At 34.6% G+C, this 23,405-nt stretch overlaps 1 protein-coding gene across 1 annotated transcript; it reads left to right on the forward strand.

Annotated features, from left to right (window-relative positions):
- The first annotated feature begins 3,136 nt into the window (after positions 1 to 3,136).
- Positions 3,137 to 23,085, forward strand: LOC114476668 (ras-related protein ORAB-1-like). The gene is made up of 6 exons (XM_028468485.1): positions 3,137 to 3,534; positions 12,085 to 12,157; positions 14,495 to 14,590; positions 16,091 to 16,186; positions 18,964 to 19,095; positions 22,305 to 23,085. The coding sequence occupies exons 1-6, from the start codon at positions 3,521 to 3,523 to the stop codon at positions 22,503 to 22,505; spliced, it is 612 nt and encodes a 203-aa protein (XP_028324286.1). The 5' UTR covers positions 3,137 to 3,520; the 3' UTR covers positions 22,506 to 23,085.
- Positions 23,086 to 23,405: the final 320 nt, after the last annotated feature.

Consider the following 23,405-nt stretch of genomic DNA (forward strand, 5'->3'; position numbering starts at 1 on the left):
CAATAAAAATGGACTCAATGGGTGCATCATTTCAGTTTTTATTATTATTTTATTAATATTATGTATACATTTTATTGTTCTTTTTATCAGTATAATACTATTACTTTAGTATATATTTATTGCTGCTGGTGCACAGACGAATCCATCTTGACAACATGTCATTTGGTATTGTTAAATTACAGACAGACGACAGAGATATATTTCTTATTAAAAACATGCTTTTCAAGCATTTTTTTCAGAATTTAAATACGATACGACTTCATCAAGTGCTCACATAAAAACAAAGTTTTAAGACTATTAATATAATACATAAACATCTATTTAATGTGATGCTGCAGGGTGGGTAGTTAGTAGTTACACTAATCAGTTCATGAAGTATTTGCGCCTCTAGGGGGCGCTGCCACCCTAAAGCAAAGCTCTAGTCTCTACAGTGGTTTTTCCTTTTTGTCTTTTTATAAAATGAATTCAATGTGCTTATCATTTAAAAGGTGCAACAGAAAACATTCAAGAGTTTGTAAATCAATAAAAACATTAAATCAACAATAATATGATTTAAAAAAAATCTCCCTCTCAAAAATAGAGCCTTTAACAAAAACAGTTACATATTTACATGTACTATTAGAATATTTAACAAATGTCGTATGGTCGGTTTTTATTATTTAATTGTAATAATAAAACATTGCACTACATATAGTGTTGACCTTCGACAGCATGTGCAAACAAGAAAAAAAAAAAAAAAATATATATATATATATATATATATATATATATATATATATATATATATATCCAAATACGGAGGAGTTTATACTTATGTCAAAACACATTTGAGAAGGAACTCTATTGTTAGACCCGTGTTTTTAAAATTTAGGGTCGTGGCCCCGTCAGGTCATCTGAAATTTAAATGGCATTGCCTGGAATGTGTTAATTTTATTTGTTTAATAGTTTTCATTGATATTGCTTTTCTATGGGGCGCTGATTGTAAAGTTGCGCATTCTAAAATGAACAGGAACTTTTCGCAACATTTTTTATGTTACTTTTGAGCAGATTTACAGCAATATTTGTGAAATTTGTGATTTGTTTGTCTCATAAAAATATAATGTCAATGTTAAATCTAAATATTAAATCTAAACGTTACATTTAACTATAAATGTTTAGTCTGAATGCTAAATGTAAATGTTAAATTAAAATGTTAAATCTAAATCTAAATGTTACGTTCAAATATGAATGTTTAATCTAAGTGCTAAATGTTAAATGTTAATCTATATATTGCATTTAAATATACACGTTTAATCGAAATGCTAAATGTTAAATATAAATATAGATGTTAAATATACAGTAAATCTAACACTATGCCTGAAAAAGATCAAATGTCAATATTTAGAATTAACATTGATTTTTGACATTATATTTTTACGAGAGAAGGAAATATCCCAAATTTCACGAACATTGCTATAAATCTGGTCAAAAGTAACATGATTTGTTGCTAAATGTAGCAAAAAGTTGCTGTTTATTTTAGCATGCACAACTTTACAACCGGCGCCTCATACTTTTCAAATTAAAACACAACACGCTTCTTAAACAACTGTATTCTAAAATTTCACTTACTGAAATATAAATTTAGTTCAAATAAAATGCTGTAGTAAGAAAACAATAAAGAAATACAGTATTAAAATATCTGACTTGGCATAACACAATCAATCAAAAACTAATTCTAGAAAAAAATGATTTGGGGTCACCGGGAATGTAGGATGTAAAAATGGGGTCACCTAACCCTCGTCTAAGGTACCCAAATTTGATCTCAGAAAGATGGAGAATAGATTTTTTTAATTTTTTTTTTACTGCTGTGTACTGTTAAAATAGAGCAAAGTTAGGTCTTCTTCTTAAATGGGGGTACATGTACCCCTAGGGGTACGCAATGGCACAACAGGGGGTACTTGAAAAAGATAGGGAGAAAAATTAACAAATGAAAACGCAAAAAATATGGGGTTTTATAATGTTTATTTTCAATAAAAATTGATAATCACACTGAATATTATCAGCAACAAAAGCACACAAAATAAGAGACAAATATACTGAATAATAAAAAGAACAGACAAATTACAGCAAAATACACAAAATACCATAAAAAATGCACAAAATGAAAAAAAAAAACACACAAAATGATATAAATTATTTTGATTAGAACATGAACTGAAAATGAGTCAGTGTTGGTCCCACACCAGGAGGGAGATGAGCATAAATGATGAAAACTATAGAAATAAATACTGATTGAAATGACCAGGATCGTGATCAGGCTTCTGCAGAGCTTGATGAGTTCATCATTTGAATCAGGTGTGTTGGAAGAGGGACACATCTAAAACAAGCTGGATGGGGCCCTTGAGGACCAGGATTGGAGACCCCTGTTCTAAGGCGTGTTACACAAGACATTGTGATTATCAGAGTCCAAACATTAGCACTGTCTCCCATCACACACACACGATGACTGGCTGCTTAAAGCCTTAGAAGTTTAGCCGTTTAGGTGTTCTTCCTCATAATTATGACTTTTCATCTAATAATTGTGACTTTTTATCTCATAATTATGACTTTCCATCTCATAATTGTGACTCTTTATGTAATAATTATGACTTACTCATAATCATGACGTTTTATCTCACGATTATGACTTTACAAACTCATAATTGTGACTTTTCATCTTATAATTTAGGCTTTCTTTCTCATAATTAGGACTTTTCATCTCATAATTGTGACTCTTTATCTCATAATGATGACTTTCTTGTACATATGACTTTTCATCCCATAATAATGACTTTATTATGACATTATTTCCCATAATTGACTTTATATCTCATGATTATGGCGTTATTTTTCTTAATTATGAAATGTATGTCATAATTATAACTTCATCTCATAATTATGACTATTTCTCATATTTACGACTTTCTTTCACACAATAATGACTTTACCTCATAATTATGACTTGCCGTGGTGAGTGTTTAGTGGTGGAAACAGGTTTCCATATCCATAGAATAATAATTGAACGATGAATGGGAATAAAACAGTTCAGCATATGTGGATTTTTGTGCGTGTGCGTGTGCGTCCGGACTTTGCTCAATGGGAGCAGTGTGACACCGCGTGACTTCCCCGTGCCACGTCTCACTAAATGACGTCATCCCCGTGGTCAAGCTGACAGGGAGTTTTAGCGGTACCGATCCACTGAGCCTAGGGCTTGTTTGTGTGTTTGTGGAAGATTGAGCGTTAGAACAACACACCACCTCCATACTCTCTCTCTCTCTCTCTCCCTCACACACACTAACACATCCACACACACCGTGTAGTTCTCGACGTGGCTGGTTCCACCGGCTCATGGTTCGTTGTTTCCTGGTTCCAGCTGCAGCCATTTTGGATTGTGCCGACCGGGGAGCAGCGTCACATTCCGCCGCTTCCGTCTTTCAAAGAAAAGACTGCGCCGTGTGTCTAGGGACGGAGTGGACGAGAACGCCCGAATAACAGGACGAAAATGAATCCAGAATAGTAAGTTTTACTCTTTAATCGGGGCTATGCGGGCTTTTATTTCGCCTAGGTTAGCTGTGTGCTACATGGAGTTAGCTTAGCTTAGCCCAGCTGACCGGGCCTGATGATGATGATGGTCCGGTTCACCCACCACTCTTCCTGTTTCTATTGATTTGTCAGTAACAGACGGTATTTATCTGACTGAGCGCACTTTGTGTCGGTTTTTGTGTTTAATCAGATGCTAGTGAGGATTTAAAGCTTTAGCATGCCATGTTTTTCGGGTGTTGTTAACACGGGGGACCAAAATAAAAGACAAAGACACGGGCTAGCTTAAGCTAAAAGCTCCTCATATTTATCGGATGTGTTCAGTGTTCCTGGTATTTTGTCACAGTTTGATTCCTATCCTATCCTTAGACCTGTTAGGTAACCAACACGCCAGTGTGTGCGTCATTGTCAGCCTCCTATGTGTCATGTCAACTCACAGCACCTGTAGCCACAGCTGGGACGATACGCCTTTGTCCCGGTTCGGTTTTATCACGATACCTGGGTGCCGATTATATATATCCTGTGGTTCTAATATTATTGCGATTCGATAGTAATGATTACATTATGTTATTTCTTTATTTTCTTGATCTAAAACAAAACGTAGAATTACATAACCACATTTCACGTTTATTTTTTTTAAATTACGTGGTTTTTTTGTTTTTTTTTTACGATATTAGACCCACTTTAGTCATTTTTAATAGCCCTTTGTGCAGTCACTCCTGTAGATTCTACAGCTTTCAACTTATCTGGAGTTAAGGGGTGTAAATCACCAGCTTCATCTCAATACAATGCAATGTTGATATGTTTGGATGACGATACAATGTTTGCCGATATCACTAAATCTGTCACGGTACGATTTCAATTTGATTCACAAGCCTGTGATTGATATATTATAATATACGCCCATCACACACAATCATTTACATGTATATCAACTCCCAAAAAAAAACTGAAATATGATTTGACCATTTTATTTCTATGGTCTTTTAGGCATTAAATAAACAGTGTAAACACCATTCTGTAACATTTAACAAAGTGTTAGATTTTCAATTGTGTGAGTGATTAAACGTATAAAGTAGTTAAGTTTTATTTAAATTACCAAGGTGCAATACATTTTTAATAATACAAAAATATGACTTTAAAAACAGTTGATTTCACTGTAACAAACAGGAATTATTATTAATAAGATTATTATTTTAACATTGGCATGTTAATGATGCTAAACTAAAAACGTAACTAAATATAAAAACGTATTTTAAGGGGCATATGATGAATTTGTGTAAAACGAAAATAACCACATGGTGTATTTGTTTTGATTTGGTTTTAAAACAGAATAACCAAAGAAAGAAGGATACACAGATAATAATGCTACATATATGGTTTTGATACAATTTTTTTCTCCTTTAATATTAAATAATTATCTTAAGTGGACTTCCAGACACTCAGTAGTCCTGTTTATTATTTACATGAACAGATACTGTTTGTTGTGGGGAATTAGTATAAATCAACCCATTTATGAGCACTGACCAAATAAAAGTATCAGATCTCAGTTTGTGTGTTTGTGTACTCACGTGTGTGCTAAACAACTAGCAAAACAACCCTCTTCAACCCAATTCTTATCGTCTTAAAATTGGGATCACTACTATAGCGCTGCGCTTTCATTATTATTATTTTTTCTGATATATAGTTCATCATCTTTACCTCTTTCCTTGCATGCCCTTTTCTCCTTGACTCCTCGCTTTGCTGACCAACAATGTAAACAACGCAGGTTCCGTGCCGATCTCGGAATACTCGGGATGGCAAGGCTTTGTTGTCGTGTGGCATTTGCTACGTTATGCCTCCATCCCAGTGCAGGAAATAGTGGCACGGACGTACAAACGTGCTATGTGAATTTCAAAATAAAAGTGTATCTTAAAGCTGATATCCGGAGTTTCTGAGAAACGTCTCAATGTCCCGCCCTAAACAGCTTTTCTTCTTCCCACTGCCTCTGCCAATCTGCCTGAAGCCACGCCTCTGCTTTTCTGCACGTGCATCGCGTAACATAACAAGGTGGTATCGGGTCACATTGATAAGGTCAATGGGTCAGGTAAGAGCCAAAATCATATTTACCTGTTCACTGTTGTGACAGTAAACTGTGTTTCCGTGCACAGTTCCGCATTCACTTTGATTGACAGTCTCAAAAACAGGAAGTGGAAGCCTATTGGCTGGGCACACTCAGCGATAATTTCCATTTGTATAGGGGTCTATAGGATGAAGGAGGGACTACCTGTCAACATTGAGCTGTTCTGCAAAGCTGCATTTAAAACAAATTTATGAAATAATTAATGAACGGTATCATTGCAGTCCAAACAAATCTGACGTTGCACACCTTTGAACCAGTGGGTGTGCACTGTAGCCTGTCCTAGGGCTGGGCGATATGGCCTTTTTTTTCTTTTCTTTTCTTTTTTTTTTTATATATATATATATATATATATATATCGATATTTTCAAGCTATATCACGATATATGATACATATCTCGATATTTTTCCCTTGCCTTGAGATGATGCTTTGATGCATAAAATCTAACCAGAATGGCAATACTTAATATATATTGAGGTTTTGTCTTTGATGTAACTGGGGTTTCCCCTAACGATTATAGTATAGCGTACCTGTTCGTTTCTTTTTTCAGAGGCAAACCCCCATAGTAAATCTTAAAAACTATTAATTAACTATTAAACCAATATTTTACGTTATTTCAGGTAAGTCAGTTAAAGTCACATGCCAAATGTTACACTTATGAACATAAGTGTAGAGAACAATATCATCATTTATAAAACAAATTATGTGCATTTGTGCACGTTTGAAAAACAAATTCAGCTGACCAAAGCGCTGTACAGTTTTTAATTATTTCAATTACCTTTCAATTATTTATTTATTATTACTGACAATTGTTAATTTATCAGATACTATTATCTAAAGTATTATAACAGGTACCACTACTAGCACACGTGCACAGTAATGATCACCTTCTGAGGACTGTCCCTTTAAGGGCCCCATGGTAACGCAAGGTCAGAGTTGAGTCAGATCTACCTTCTGCCTGATTAGTACTGAGCACATGGATGGAGTTTAATGTTACTTTTCTGTTACTGTCCCGTCTGAAACGACATATAAGCAGTGTTTGATCTTCCTCTGCTTACAACAAAAGTGCAGTGTGATGGTAATGAGTTGTTTTGAGTCCTGTTTACCTGCGGACACCTCCGGATCTCTACAGCGCACACACGGTCGCACGCACGCACTCATTCATGCACACACAGTGACATTCTGAAGCCAGGGGGGTTTGGTCAGTGTGTGTGTGTGTGTGTGTTAAGTTTCACTCAGGGACAGAGCGGGAGAGAGACATAGTGGGGTTAAGATAGAGGAGAAAAAGGTATACTGGCAGCTCTACAGAATCAACTTTTAATGTTACCTGAATTATATCAATATTACAATATAGTCCTATGCTATACATCTTAAATAAATATATCAATATTTATTAAAAACTCGATATATCACCCAGCCTTAGCTGTTCCCCTCAATGTTCTTGAAGCCAAAATACGGCTCATAGGGGCGCTGCCATCTTGCAAATTTGACATCATTTGGAGCCAGAGTCTGTGCAGTAGGGTTTGTCGGGAGGAGCCCTGGTAACACGCCCCGCCCATTTAGTGTACAGCCCTGATGACTTACCCAGCACAGCTACGCCACCAACATAAGTATCTTTCCCTCTGGAAATTCTACCAACTTGTTCAGATAATCAGATCATAGAGGTTAGTACTAGTAGCTCAGAAAAGATGAAAAAACTGAACGTAAAAGTTTAATGGCGTCTCTGCTTTTCTTCACGACGTAACTGATATTCACAAAGAGAGCTACGCAAGATCTGAGGCTGTCAATCAGCGTCATATATGAAATCCTGTTTTTTAGCCTCAAATAACTAATTCAAAACAAACTTCACAGAAAAATGAGCGCTTGAACACAATGCAAGGTGATAATAACTAATGATCACAGCAGAGTTTAGCTTTGGAAAAAAATTGTGATGAGTATTTTATCTTTACAGTTGAACCCACATCCCATCTGTTATCATTGAGGAGGCGGGGCTTATGACCTATACTGCAGCCAGTCAGCACTTGAACGTTAAGGATGTACGGAAAAATCAATTCTGTGGTATATCAAGATATTTTTATTGTGCAATTATTGTATTGATCAAAAAAATGTCCAAATAATTTAACTTTTAACAAAAAAACATTTAATTGCGCTAACATTAGCGTAGCTCGTAAACTCATGGTGACTAGGTGTCAGTGAACGCACCATCAGACCTTGTTAAACTCTCCCTCATCAATGACTTTTAGCTAAAAAGTTGATTGCACTTTATTTTTATAAAACATACTGAACACTTTTATAGATGTGTCGTTACTTAGAAAAAGGAAAAAAAAGAACTTATCAGAATCTGTTGTAGAAACAAAAGTTAAACTTTTTGGAAGAATATAATTGAACAGTTTGATAAACGTACCAATTTTTTTTTTAATATTTGTTCTTGAATTACAGTTAGTTACCATTTACTTGTTCTCACAAGTTTAAAAAAGGAATTAAATTGTATTTCATACCACTTTGTACTTGTAAATGTGAAATTTGTAATTATTGATATCTCGATGTATATTGTGTCTGGATATATTGTATCGTGTATTAGAGGTCGACCGATATGGGATTTTCAGAGGCCGATGCAAATACCGATTTAAAAAAAAAATAAATAATAATAATTCAACCAATGGTCAATATCTAAAGCCGATATGAGGCAGATGTACTTCTTTTTTTTTTTAAAGCACATTGATTATGAAAGATAATTGAAACACTCGTATGATATAAATGTATATATTAGAAATTAAATTAAATACATCAATATAATAATTTATTGAACTTTGAATATACCTGTACACTACAAAGTAAAACAAAAATCCTTATCCTATTAAGGATATAATAGGATAAAGACATTTGATCAGGCACTAATATTTTACATCCTTATCCTATTATATCAGCTTTTTATTTGTAAGCCTATTGGCTTCTACCGCTCCCATGCACATGCTATTATTATTATTACTTTTTTGTTGTGTATTCATACATCCAAATGGATGTTTTTATGTTCGCTCTTTTTTTTTTTTTTTTTTAATATCTATTCTAAAGCGCTAAATAAGAAATAAATACAAAAAAGCGTCCATATATCGGCCGGTCGATTAATCATGTCAACCTCGAACCACATCTGCACGCATTGAAAAAACTTAAAATAAACACATAATCAAATCAACTCTGAGGAGAAATATTTATTTTTAATCATGTCAGCAAAATCAGACAAATCATTGGTCATTTATTGTGAAAGTATGTTTTTTTTTTCCCACCCTTACCTGTAACACAGTCACTGTGCTCCTTTATGTCAGTCACAGTTCATGCTCCCATTGGCTGCCATGTTGTAGCACAGATGAAGTCTTTAGGCCGTGGTCAGCCATGTGTCGGTCACATGTCACAGGACGTGGTAGTAGCAACGCTCAGGAACCGTCAGAGCAGCAGGACTCAGTGTGAAGAAGACAAACATCCCAGAGGAATGGGTGCACGTCACCTTTTAGGTCTGGTCAACACACCAGAACCATTTTTTAATCAGAACAGAAGGACGTGTGGATAATTTGACCTTTGACCTTCATTTAAACTGAAAATGAAAAGAAGCAGCACCACAACGTGTTGGTTATTTAAAGCTGGGCTTCTTAACCTTAGGGTTAGGAACCAACTTGGAGTCGGAATACACTGGCAGGGGGTCGCCAGATGCCTTCAAAAAACGACTTGTTAAACTTACCATATTTTAACCTATTTTCATCACCTTTTCTTGCCATATTTTTGCTCCTTTTAATGCGTTTTTGCTACTTTATTCCCATTTCGAACAGTTGATCAAATGTCAATGCATTTTCTGCACATTTTTTTCCACTTTCAAGACATTTTCAACTTTTAACCGATTTCTGTGTTTTTTAAAATCCCATTTCACCACCTTTTCCACCATTTTTGGTTACTTTTAATCCATTTTATTTTCTGATTAAAACAAGGATTTAAATTTTTAAGATGACTATATACTATGGCGCAAAAATAATACTAAACCCCCTGAATAACTGGATATTAACAAGAAATGTGGTTATCACAGATTCATAGAACAATGGAATGGACCATCATTTTGCTGACTTCAGTTTGGGGTCCCTTGTCTCTGGTACCTTTTATTTTGGGGGTCACGACCTGAAAAGGTTGAGAACCACTGCTTTAAAGCCTTCTAAAGAAAAGACTGAAAACTAAATGTACAAACGTCTAAAAACCACCTTAAGCACTTAAAACAGTTGGTGTTTCAAAGCTCTGAACATTCCGTTATCTCACAGAATGTCATCGTCGTCATCCTCCTTGTGACCATCTTCCTCTATTTTAAAAGCAGCAGTAGATGACTAGTTGTAGATGTACGAGGCCTACTTCTCTCTCATTGGTTCAGCCTGTGATCAGCTGCTAACTGTGCACTACTTCCTGCTGCTGTCTGCTGTTAGCATGATCATCAAAAACTAGTTCCTGTTCCTGTTTGTTCAAGTGAGATTTTTACAGCATAAACTGAACCAATAATCGGTTTGACGCTAGCAGATGTTGTACGCTTTAGTCTAGAGCTGTACTAATTGATCAGTCTAAACATTTTTTAATTTGATTACTGGATATGTGAAAAAAATGATTGAAGTAAATGACAATTATTACCCCTAAGTATATTTTTATCTTTTAATTAACTGAAAAATGATAGGTACCATGTTCACCAATTAATTAAATGTAATATAAAAGTGATAACAGCCTCAGATGAGTATTAGTAATTAATAACAAAAGAATAATGTTGTCCTCACTAAATACCGTTTAAAATGACCAATTAAGAATGAAGTGGAACATGAATAAAGCACAGCAATGCATACATGCTATTGACATTAAAAGATTTCATGTTGAAACAATATATTAAATTGTGTATTGCAGTTCACTGTTTGGTGAAATTATATTAACAGTAACATCAGAGGTGATGGACTGCAGGGCTAAATCACTTCCTGTTCAAGTCATTTCTACAAAGGGTCCACGCATTTCAGTCTCAAAAAATTCTGTAATTTTTTACCATTTTTTTTCTAAATCATTCAATAGTCACTGTAAATTTTCAGATTAATATTTTTTGAGTTATGGGCAATTTAGTGAGGGGGGTCTATGTGTCCTTAATTATCTTCCATTTTCATCTTCCAATATGTCAGGAACTCCAGCACATAGGAAAGGGTATAGTAATAAGCTCCACCTACTCTCTCAGAATATAGAAAAAGATCTGCTATACATCCTATCTGGTGTACATGTCAGCTCCTCTAAAAAGAGAACATTCACAACATGAGAAATGTGTTAATAATAAATATGTTTTAAAAAATTATTTAAATTAGGTTAATTTAAGCTAAGTTGATCAAAAGTTAATCATTAAACCTGATCAGATTCAGTAAATCATTGATCCCTGAGAGGAAATCAGGTTACATTAATGTTGTTCTCATACATATTTATATGACATATAAATAATTAAAAAGGAGCAGTCAGAATAATCCATGTCACTACAACTTATATCTGTCTTTTAATTGTATCTTCCTTTATTTTTGACATACTTTTTTGTTTAATTCTGTTTTTTTAAAAAATATTTTTATTAGTATTTATTTTGTTTCCTCACAGGAGTTAAAAACTAATAATTTCTTTAAAAATGATAAATATTTCTAAAAAAAAAAAAAAAACAGAATTTGGAAAAAAATAAAACGGATTTGGGAAAAATCTCCATGTTACATGGCCTCATGTAAAGGATTTTCAATATTTGCAAGTGGTGAAAAAACCCAAAGTTGAGGTCCAAAATAAGAATGAAGAAGTTGCATAAAGAAAAAAATTGTTAAATAATATCCCAGGAAAGAATAACTTTTATACTATAAATAAAACTGATCAGATTTTTGTTATATTCCCACATGCAGTTATGGGCCACTGAAAAATAGGTGTTTTTTCATTATTCCAGAGCGTGTCACCCAAGAACCACTGATATATGTGACTAATCATTAGTTCATTAGATATTTACATCTCAGAAGGTGAAGTCCATCATATTCCCTCATATTACATCACATTTTGTTTGAGAATAGACATATCTGGTGTCGGACTGCAATTGTAGCTCGACTTTGTTTTAAAATAACAATTTTGTTATTTCTGTTTCAAGAAGGGAATTTTGTATTTATTTCTGTTTTCTGCCATCACAGAAAATCTTAGGCCCTACATATCGTTGTGACTTCCTAATTAAAAGTGGCTGAGCTAAGCAGAAATGTAGAACGTCTTGTTTAAAGACAAATCCTTTAGGCAGCGAAACATTTCACATCTGTGGATGCATCGACCCACAGTTCCCTGAGCTTTAGGTGTGATAGACTGTGTGCATTTATTCTCCTTTTGTTTTTCTCTTCCCTCTCAGTGACTATTTATTCAAGCTGCTCTTGATTGGCGACTCTGGTGTTGGAAAGTCTTGCCTTCTGCTTCGATTTGCTGTAAGTGTCTCCCTCTTATCTGTCAGCTCACTGTTGTAAACTTTATCCTGTGACATGAGGTAATTAGTCCTACTTGGTCATATATTTAAAGCCATTAAATAATGTATCATTAACTCACCAAGTTTAGATTAATCAGTACCCTGACTCTTTCCCTCCAGTGTAGACATGGGCATCAGACATTCTCGGGGACACATGTGGCTCTAAATTTGTGTGGCTCCTTAAGTAAATGTACAGAATGACTCCAAAAATACTGTAAGGAAATAAAAATACACAAACGGGAAAAAATACATAAAAAGACAACAAAATTAGTACAATGACACATGACGACTCCAAAAAGGCACAAAATTAGGTGAAAAATATATGAAATGGCACTATACACAAATAATACACAAAAATATCGTAGTTATACAAAACAACAAAAATGACTCCAAAACCACTCAAGACGAATACATAATTAATAGAAATGTACAAAAATGACTCCAAAAATGCAAAATGATGAGAACAAATACACAAAAATACAGAAAAGTATACAAAACAACTACAAAAACACACAAACCCCCTTTGTTGTTTCTTGTGTTAATGCTAAAATAGTAAGAATTTACAACAAAAATACACAAAATGATTCCAGAAATGCATCAAAAAATGACAAATTATTAGGGCTGTAGTCAACCAAGGAAATGGCTGGGCCTAAATCTAAGAACTTGGATGTATACATGATAAAATATAATCACATTAGAATAAAAAATTACTAATGATCTTAAATAGTTTGTTAGAAAAGCTGGCCCTTTTGAAGGGAAAAAAAGTATGGCTGTAGTCAATCAAAGAAATGTTTTTGTTTTTTTTAAGCATGAATGATCAGGTGCAGAAGAGGACGAGGAGAAAGAAAAAGAAAGACAAATATTTTGTTTTGTGGTGTAGATTTGCTTTTAAACACAGATTATTTATGATATGAACCTTATTCAAGCTTTGACCAGAACCTGACAAAGCAAAAGTGAAACCTACAGGTCTGACAGACATTATGTATTTATATCAGAGCCTGACCTGAACCCCACAATTAAAACTTACACAAATGACATATTTACGTTAGTTTTAGTGGTAAGCCTGCTTTTATTAATAAACTGTTGATGTCAACATCAGATCAGTGTACGGGGAAACATAGCACGTCAAACACAGGTGTGCAGTGTGCCCCTCTGTACCAGAGACAGTAGATCTATTTACATAATCCATGTATCAAATATAAGGATAATCCATGTTCATGTGCAGAAAAAGGACTGATTCAATAGTGGACGTTTGTTTCAAGTGTTAATTTGTTTTCTCTGCTCTGAGGACAACACACTACACAGTGTCAGCAGCACTCACTCATAGCTGTTGCTGGACATAGAATCATGTTTAGGCATTAAATACATTATATTGATATTTAATCCTTATCACCTATATAAGTGCATTGTATTGTTTTTTTGTACGGTATTGAAACTGACACGTTGCTGGTCGACCAAAGAAAATCTTGGTTGACCACGACGGCATCGACCAATTAGTCGACTAAATGACCAAAGTTGGCAGGCCTAGAAATTATACAAGACAACAATATATATACATAAAATTACCAAGGAAATATATAAAACATTAAAAATACACACTCGATGACTACAAAAATACCAAGGAATTATCTGAAACAAAAAATACACAAAACTATTTTAGAAACACATGAAAAAATGACTAATTATACAAAATAACAAATATAAGGAAGATAATCAAAATAAAGGTAAAATGAACAAGAATTTATCAAAATAAAATCAAGAAAACACAAAATGACTCCAAAACCACCCAAGACAACTACAAAATGAACAGACATATACAAAACGACTAAAAGATTAGTACTTAAATGCAAAATGACGAGAGCAAATACACAAAATGACAGAAAAATATACAAATACACACAAACCCCATGTGTTAATGCTAAAATGGTAAGAATTTATAAAACGACAACAGAACTACACAAAATGATGTAGAAATGCAGAAAAAAATACAAATCTACACAAAACAACACATTTATAGAATATTGTCACTGTAGAGAGCTGGTTCTCAATGACAAACCTAGTAAAATAAAAAATAGTTCATAAATAAAATTATGAAAATGCACAAAATGACCACAAAACCACACAAACCTTCTGTTGTTTCCTGTGTTTACGCTCTTTTTTTTTTTTTTTTTATCAGGAATGTTGATCATGTGACCCTCTGATCAGATACAATCACATTTCTGTGGCCCTGCTGTGTGCGTTAATGGTAGTGCATGTGTAGCACAACCTACAGTAAACATGTGTGTGACTGTCTTTGCAGGATGACACTTACACAGAAAGTTACATTAGTACAATTGGTGTGGACTTCAAAATACGAACCATAGAACTGGATGGAAAGACCATTAAACTACAGATTGTGAGTAGAACTTTACTTTTGCTTCAAAAAATACAATGTTTTCATTGGTTTTATGTATTATAGGTTGTTTTTGTGTGTCAGTAAGTGGTACCAGGTTATGGAGCAGTTTGTGTGTGGAAATTAAAAAACTGTCTGAATTTAAAGCCATTTAAACAATAATACATACAATGTAAGTGTTAAAGGGAAAAATATAAACAACTGTGTTTATACTCATGTATGTGTATGTCTGGACTAGGGATGTAACGGTTACCGGTATCACGGTAAAATTTCCGACGGTGAAGGTTATTGTTTATGATTTAATTACCACGGTAACCGCCACGGTCGATAACCACAGTGTGGAAAACTGTTGAGATAGTTTATCAGTCTCCATACGCATGTACAGCGTGCAACGTGCGCTTCTTATGTTGTGAAGAAAACATGATAGAGAGAGGACGTGATAGTAGCAGCCCCTTAAGACATTTTTACACTTTCAAAGAGGATTGAATGAAAATCCTCACAGCGTTTCTCCCCCACACACACACACAGACACACACACAAACTATAATGTTTATTTTTAACCGTTTTTATAAAAATTAAAAATAAATTTACTGTCGTTGTTAATGTTGCATTTTTGTAAAAATTTCTGCTGTGACTAATGTTAATGTTGCACAGTTTTGAGAAGTCTTTTTTTTATTTACTGTATTTAATGTTTATTTTGCACAGTTTTTTATACTTAGTTAATGTTAACTTTACAGTGTTTTGTTCAGGTTGTTATTGTTAAGACTTTAATATATAACACATCTTTTTAAATATACATTTTGGTTAAATTATTTTAATTTATCAGTGTTTTTTCAACATTTTGAAGACATTTTAAAAATACCGCGGTATACCGATAACGTGATCATTTTGGTCACTATAACCGTGGTGTTACATCACTAGTCTGGACAGATGAATGTATAGTTAATTACATGGATTGTAAAATTATATAGAAATATATCAATGAATTATGTCTCTTTTATAGTAAAAATAGGTGTATATTGTAAGATTATTGAATAATACTAGATATTACACAAGTTTTATATAATATTATATGTTTATACTTCCTCCTTTTCCAACATGTACAGGCTTCATGTGCAGGATTTTTTTTTATTTTATTATTATTATTATTTTCATTGTGGTAAATGCACTGCTGTTGTGTTCATGTTCGAAATAAAATTTAAATCAAAATCAAGAGGAACAATTTGTGTTTCAGTATCTTTGATTTTTTTGAATGAATGCAGTAAATTATTATGTTTTATTTTACTTGTGAATCAGGTTCTAGGGTTCTTTTAATGTTATAAATAATGGGAGGATTTGTTGTAAAAACTGTCAGACAGATGTGCTAAATGCAGATGTTACTGTGAAACATCTGTCAATGGTTGCTGAATGGAACAGAAGGAGATGATAGTGGTTGTCTATTGGTTAACCCAGAGACCAGTTTAAATGTTACTGAGATCATCTACTCCATTGTTTTCCTGCCAGTGGGACACAGCAGGGCAGGAGAGGTTTCGTACCATCACATCCAGCTACTACAGAGGGGCTCATGGTATCATTGTGGTCTATGATGTCACAGACCAGGTGAGTGTTCACTGTCCAATCCTCCTGTAACTACATCATTGTTTGTCAATACTGCATTCATAACTAGAGGGTTCTCTCTAGGGCTGAACTCATTTTAAATTAACAATAAACATTCAGCAATATCCATGAAACAATACAAATGTGTTGTTTTAACTGAACACGAGGTAATTATCTCTATTATAAATGAAAAGTTTAGAACATTGCTGTACAAGGTCTTTCATTTGTCACGTATTAAAAACAAGCTAAATGTGTTCAACAGGTTCCACTGCAGACCTGTTTGGAGCTCTTTGTTCTGTTACCTTTGTTTTGTCAAATAAAGAAATTCACAAGGTTTGAGGTAAAAGATAAAATAATAATCTACAGGACAAACTAACAAAACATCTTAAAGCACCAGTGCAGTGTCCTGAGTTTTAGGTTTCCTGCAAAAAGAAAAAAAAATACAAATTCAGCAGTTTTGTAGATATTTAAAGCTCCTAAAAGTCAAGCATGTGTATCATTTTTAAATCAAAAGTCAACGTGTAATGAGTATAATGAACATGTCACATGGTTAGTTGTTCTCTTATTTCAGTTACTGAGTTACATACTCAGCAGTGTGGTGCTTTCTTAAGTTATAAATGAGGTAACGTTTTGTTTGCAGCTTCACCACCATTTATTTTTGTTGCATGAATTACAAATTGTAATCCTTAGCTCTCTCTCTCTCTCTCTCTCTTTTATGTGTAAAACTGCTGAACTATTGACATGCTACGCTAACCGTGCTAAGGGTGACTGTTTTTACAAATGTGGCCTAAAACCTTTGAAATGTCCTTATTAGAAGATCTAACGCATTATTTTGCACCATATTTGTTTTATTATTTTTTAAAAATGGGACTAGTTTACCGTTATAGTCTTTGTGCCGCCATGTTGAAATGACTTTAGTCCATTGAGTTCTGTATGAGGTCATTTAGCAGCTTTTTCAATCAAAATAACAACTTGTGCTGCTTTGGGTTGATCTAAAAATCAGTAAAAGTTAAAAAAGTCGATGTAAACCTCTTTTGTTTACCTAAATTTGATAAACAAAATCTGTGAGCCAAATAATCTGTGACCACAGGGGGCGACAGTTCCAACTCTGCTGTCTCATAGACGGCATGAAGAAGAGTAAAAAAAATACAGACTTAAACAATTGGACCAAACCTTCAGCCATTTCTGACTAGAACAGCGGTTCTCTGCATCAGACAGATTTTACTTGGGTCAGCATTAATGAGCAGCAGTGGATCCTGGTTGCCTGTATTTACATGTAGGAGCTCTTCTTCTCTTCTTCATGCCATCTACGGAACAGTAGAGTTGGAACTGTCGCCCCCTGTGGTCACAGATTATTTTGGCTCACAGATTTTGTTTATCAAATTTAGGTAAACAAACAAGGTTTACATTGACTTTTTTAACTTTTACTGGTTTTTAGATCAACCCAAAGTAGCACAAGTTGTTATTTTGACTGAAACAGCTGCTAAATGATCCTGAATGCTTCACCTCCTATAGAACTCAATGGACTAAAAGGGGGCGATTGGCGTCATCAGGACGTCATTTCAAGACCTTAGCGGAGGTGGAAAAGATCGGTTTTATAAGCAAGGATCGGCCAATCACGTATTCCCCCAAAATCAGGGAAATCCTTAGTTCTCACCAATCATTTTTCACAGTGGAGGGGGATTGTGTGGTGCACGAATAAGGGGGTCCGTGAGCATTTTTCACCTTAGAAATGTCTAACCCTCTGAAACACTCTTTATTTTGAGGGTCAAATGTGAAGAAATGAGTTTAACTGATGAATGTAGTTACTCATGCTTGGTAGAAGTTCTCCACTAAGACTGATTCCAAGACTCACTTTGTAGCGCTGGGCAATATATCGAGATTTAAGATATATCGACTTTCATATTTTGACGATATAGAAAATTGCAATATAGCCTATACCGATATATATTCTTATAACTTATTTTGTGTTAAAATACTCGTTTTCTGTGTTGCTGCTTTGTTCACTTCTCAGAACAACATGTTAAACTTAGATTTCTGACGATGTCCTAACTCAGACTTTCCCCTAAACAAGCCACACTACAGAACTCACTCACACGTGCTGTCCCTTAGAGGAGAACAAGACTCAGTGAACCATGTTGTGCAGCTGTTTAATAAATGTGCCTGTGTGGCATTTTTCATCTGCAGTGGAACCTGTTGGACATGTTTAGTTTGTTTTTAAAATGTGAATAATGAAAGACTAAAATAAGTGATATCATTTAGTATTTCTCCTCTCTCTAGCTGATGCATGTTCATGTGGATTTGTTGTTTTTTTTTCTTAAGAATTGTATATTTTGATAGCGCTTTGTGATCATTATGTAGTGAAACATTACCTTAGGTGTTACCTTTGTTTTACCTATTGTTGTAATTTGCGCTATATAAATAAAGTTGAATTGAAATATTTTGGACAGCAATGTTTAGTTGTGCTGTTAAAACAACACGTTTGTATTGTTTCATGGTTATTATTCAATGTTTTTACAATAAAATAGGATTAGAACAATCATTAGTTAGGGAAAAAAAATGTGGATCGGCCAAAATCTGAATCGGCAGGTCAGACTTTTTAAAAGTCTGTGATTGGCCAGAAAATTGTAACTGGTGCAGCCCTACTTAGAATTAATCTCACTACGTAGGAATAGAAGATTTGAAGTTTCTTTCTACGTTTTCACCTCGCTGGACAAATAAAAGCAGTACTTTGCGTTCCTGCGTCAGCTTTAAGGCGTTAACTTGTTTCTTCCTGTCAGGAGTCGTTCAACAACGTCAAACAGTGGCTACAGGAGATCGACCGTTATGCAAGTGAAAACGTCAACAAGTTATTGGTTGGGAACAAGTGTGACCTGACGACAAAAAAGGTGGTTGATTACACAACGGCAAAGGTAGGATACCTTGACACGCTCAAAGAATTGTTTCTTTAACCCTCGAAACACCTTTAACAAAGTTACTCTTTAAGCTTAGGTACCAAACCATCTTAAAACTGTCGTAAATGGTGTATAAAAATATTTTTTCAGATCTAACCATAGATATAGTTTTCATTATATTTCTGTATTTTTTATGTTTTTGTGCCCTTTTTGTCTTAAAAACACCTTTTTTTTCAATGACAAAAAAACACATAATATGCATTATTTTTTTTCAAAAATAGGGTGCAAAGTGGAACATTTAATATGAAGTTATTACAGCTTTGACGAGGTCAATATTTGACAAGTTCGCACAACTGTTTTTTTCATTGCATCTTTGGACTTTTTGATCCAGCACACGGCCTCAAAATGGGTGTGTGTTTTTGATTGTGCTACAATATTTGACAGGAACATTGATTTTGAGGCATTAATGCTTTTAGAGTTATGAGCATTTATTGAAAAAAAACCTACACTGATCTTAGGTACCAAAACGGTACCTTTACCCTTTATGTCATATGCAAATATTGTTTTGTTCACGTCAGAAATTCAGACCTAACCATAAATCAAAATTTTTTCATTACATTTTTACATATTTAATGTTTTTTGTTTCGTCTTAACCCCCTAATGAACCAATTAATTTTAGCTTTTGTTATTCAACTTTTACACACTCCTTAACACACACACACACACACACTATATATATTCTCAACCACATTCACAACTTTGTTTTATGTGTATCCCAACACATCAAGACCATTTATATGGTTTTCAGCTTTTTATTGCTGAACATTTTGCAGAATAAGAACAACTGTCCTCCATTGAAACTCTGTGTAATCATTTAAAGCTCTGCTGACCCTGCTGCTCCATTTTGAAACACATTAACAAATAGTGTGTAAATGTGTGATAATGTTCTGAAACATGCAGAAAAAACCCAGGCTTGATTGTTTTTCTGTTTCAGAGTATGAACTATGTTTTTCTCGTTTATTTTTCTCGGTCACATTGATGATCAGAACCAATAAGGTTCAGATTATCTGTGACTGACGGGGTTAACTTCTGAATACTTTAGAAAAATAAATGTATTAAACAAAGTTGTTTAAAAAGCTGTTCTTTTCCACCTGTGTTGACTAAGAGTGTAAGAAAAAATGGAATTGATTTTTTTCAATCTACTTTTTTTTTTTTTTTATTAAGAAAAAACCTTTTAATTGCGCTAACATTAGCATAGCACGTAAAGTCTTGGTCACTAGGTGTCAGTGAACCATCAGACCTTGTTAAAATACCTCACTCCTCCTCAATGACTTTTAGCTTTTTTTATTGTGCTTTATTTTCATAAAACATACTGAACACTTTTATAGATGTATGTGGTTACTTTAAAAAACAAAAAGAACGGAATCAGAATCTATTGTAGAAACAAAAGTTAATGTTTTTGTTGAATGTAATTTGACAGTTTGATAAACATACCACTTGTTTTTGATATTTGTGCGTGGATTACAGTTAGTTCCCATTTAGTTGTTCTCACAAGTCTAAAAAATATTAAATGAACTGTATTTCATACCATTTTGTACTTGGAAAGGTGAAATTTGTCATTATTGACATTGCGATACATCGTATTGTTTAGTATTGGGATATATCAGGGTTAGTGTCAATTACATTTTTAAAATTACAGTTACGTCTTTCTAATATCCATGTTCAATTACAACTCAGTTACGATTACGTTGACTGGCATTTTTTCCAATTCCAGTTAATATTTTCCCCCTGACAGTTCATTGCAATTACGTTCTCAATTATTTGTAAATTTAAATTACAATTAATCCCAATTACTGAGCCTGAAATAAATAACTCTAACACTAAGTGAACCATCCTCTTGTGTTAGCTTTCTGTTAGCATCTCTAATGCTAACGCGTCCTAAATCAGCTGTAAAATACACTAAAAACAATTATCTATCATCTAATTTAATTCCTATCTATTAATTATCTTGTTAGGCTTCCTAATCAATAAAAATGTAGGTTTTAATATCTTTATTTCCTTTTTTTTTTGTAAGTATTCCTTTTAATCCAATTATAGACACTTTAAGGACATTAAGTTTGGGAGAAATATGCTTATAATGTAATGGAATGTTTGTTTTTGACCAGTAGCTGTGTTTTAATTAGCCTTAGAAATGTGTAAAATCTAAACACCTAAATTTACAAAAAAAAAACACTCAAATATCGCTAAGAAGTCTTTATGCTTTTTCAGACGTTTCCATATTGAAATGTGTCACAAAAGTTCCATGGAAACAAAACAAAGTATGTGACGTACCTGGTCACATGACCACTTCTCTCTGAGAAAACATGGCGCGGTACGTGTGAACAGAAGAGAAGACCGGGACGTTTCGAATGCTGCGTTCACACACGAAATGTTAGTGCGACCATATAACGTAGTCAACGGGATAGACGCGGTAAAAGAAATTCATCTCGTGACGCTCGGCATGCGAGCTCCCGGTTTTCTGTGACGTTTGTCGTTCGCTAGAGTAGGAAATATTGAACTCCAGTGAATGTTTGACATTCGTCAGGCCGTCAACACGGACGCTGATGGTGGTAGTGTGTGACCACCCGGAGTTCTACGACACGACCAGTTTTTTTACCGGGACCGCCCCGGGAAGGATATGGTGCAGCTCTTGATGCGTCGCTGGTTAACCTGGTGAATTCAGGAACGCCGGCGTTGAGCGTTTTGACGGTTCTTCAGCCTCCACAGACGTAAAAAGCAACAGTTTACTGGGGTCCTGTATAGTTGATGGTGAAAACAAAGAGTCTGTTTGGTGCCTTTTTTATGTGTTTCATGAAATATGGGGAAAACGTTTTTCAATCCTACGGAAGCTTTCACACGTGTCGCGTCCGGTGTGAACGTAGCATTAAGCATTAGACTTAAAAGTGATTAGTGGCACATTAGACGTGAAACAACAAAGGAATGCAGTGGGTTCTAAAGAGGTTTGGAGCGTTTCTCTTCCTGCAGAGAAGTCTCGTGGAATGAGATTTCACCATGGTTACCAGGCTCCGAAAATTTGTAATGAAACAGCTACTGCTGAAAACATAATAACATACTAATTAAAAAAGAAAAAAGAATAGACGTCCACAAAGACAAACTCCTCAGAGAGTAAATCAAAGGAGGTCCATCTTTGTTTTCTTTGAAACCAACCAAGTGTTGTTTGTTTGTAGGAGTTTGCAGATTCTCTGGCTATTCCCTTTTTGGAAACTAGCGCCAAGAACGCGACCAATGTGGAGCAGGCTTTCATGACCATGGCTGCAGAAATCAAGAAGAGGATGGGCCCCGGGGCCACGGCTGGAGGAGGAGACAAGCCCAATGTGAAGCTGACACCAGGCACCACTGTCAAGACTTCCTCAGGAGGGTGCTGCTGAGAGAGAAGCCCCTCCCCTTCCCGAACAGACAGGACAGGGATGTGATCATTCATGCCTGTGAGAACAAGATGAAGTTTCCTGTATTTGTACTGTACATAATGTAGCCGCACTACCAAAAACAACGAGAACATCTGTGCTGTCAGACTGGAACGGGCCGGACTCCCACCCACATCTCTAATTTGAGTGTCTAAAAGTCCAGAGTTTGTGAACGTGTGTTCCTTCACTTTTTCATCTTTACGGTTTCTGTTTGTAGGGACGACTTTATCTCTTTTTCTCTCTTCTGTCCTTTCAGCTTGCTTTTTTTTTTTCTTTTTTTTTTTAACCCTTTCATCAACATGCGCACACCACCATTTCAGCTGTGCTCCATCACTGGCTGTGTGCAACTGTATATGTACATAATCATTATGTATATATACTGTATGTAGAAGCTGATCTGCCTGTTCTGTTGTTTAATACATAACTGAAATGGTCTTATCTTCTTATCACTGCATTGGATTTGTTGCTGGAAAAAGAAAAAAAAGTGCGATAATTGCTTAAATTCCATTTAATCCAAAAATAAATATTGTACTTCCAGACTGTATTTGTTGGTTTGTTTGTCTGCTTCATATGTAAGGTCTTACTGTATATTAAGGACTCTCCTCTGATTATTTAGTGTATTGCAAGAATGGCATTTTAAGATGCATTTTATTTTGAAGGGGTACCAATTATACATGGTTGTAATTTTATTTGTAACCAAAGTGCAAGTTAGACATCACAACCAAAACTTCTCTAGGTTTAATTAGTGCGGCCCCACAACAAATACACAGAATTGCTGCAAAAGCACACAAAATTACAATAAAAACATTCTGAAAAAATGTATGAAAATATATAAAACGACAACCAGAATTGACTCCAAAAACA

Source organism: Gouania willdenowi, chromosome 15, assembly GCF_900634775.1.
Source record: "Gouania willdenowi chromosome 15, fGouWil2.1, whole genome shotgun sequence".
In the NCBI taxonomy this organism is placed as follows: domain Eukaryota; kingdom Metazoa; phylum Chordata; class Actinopteri; order Blenniiformes; family Gobiesocidae; genus Gouania; species Gouania willdenowi.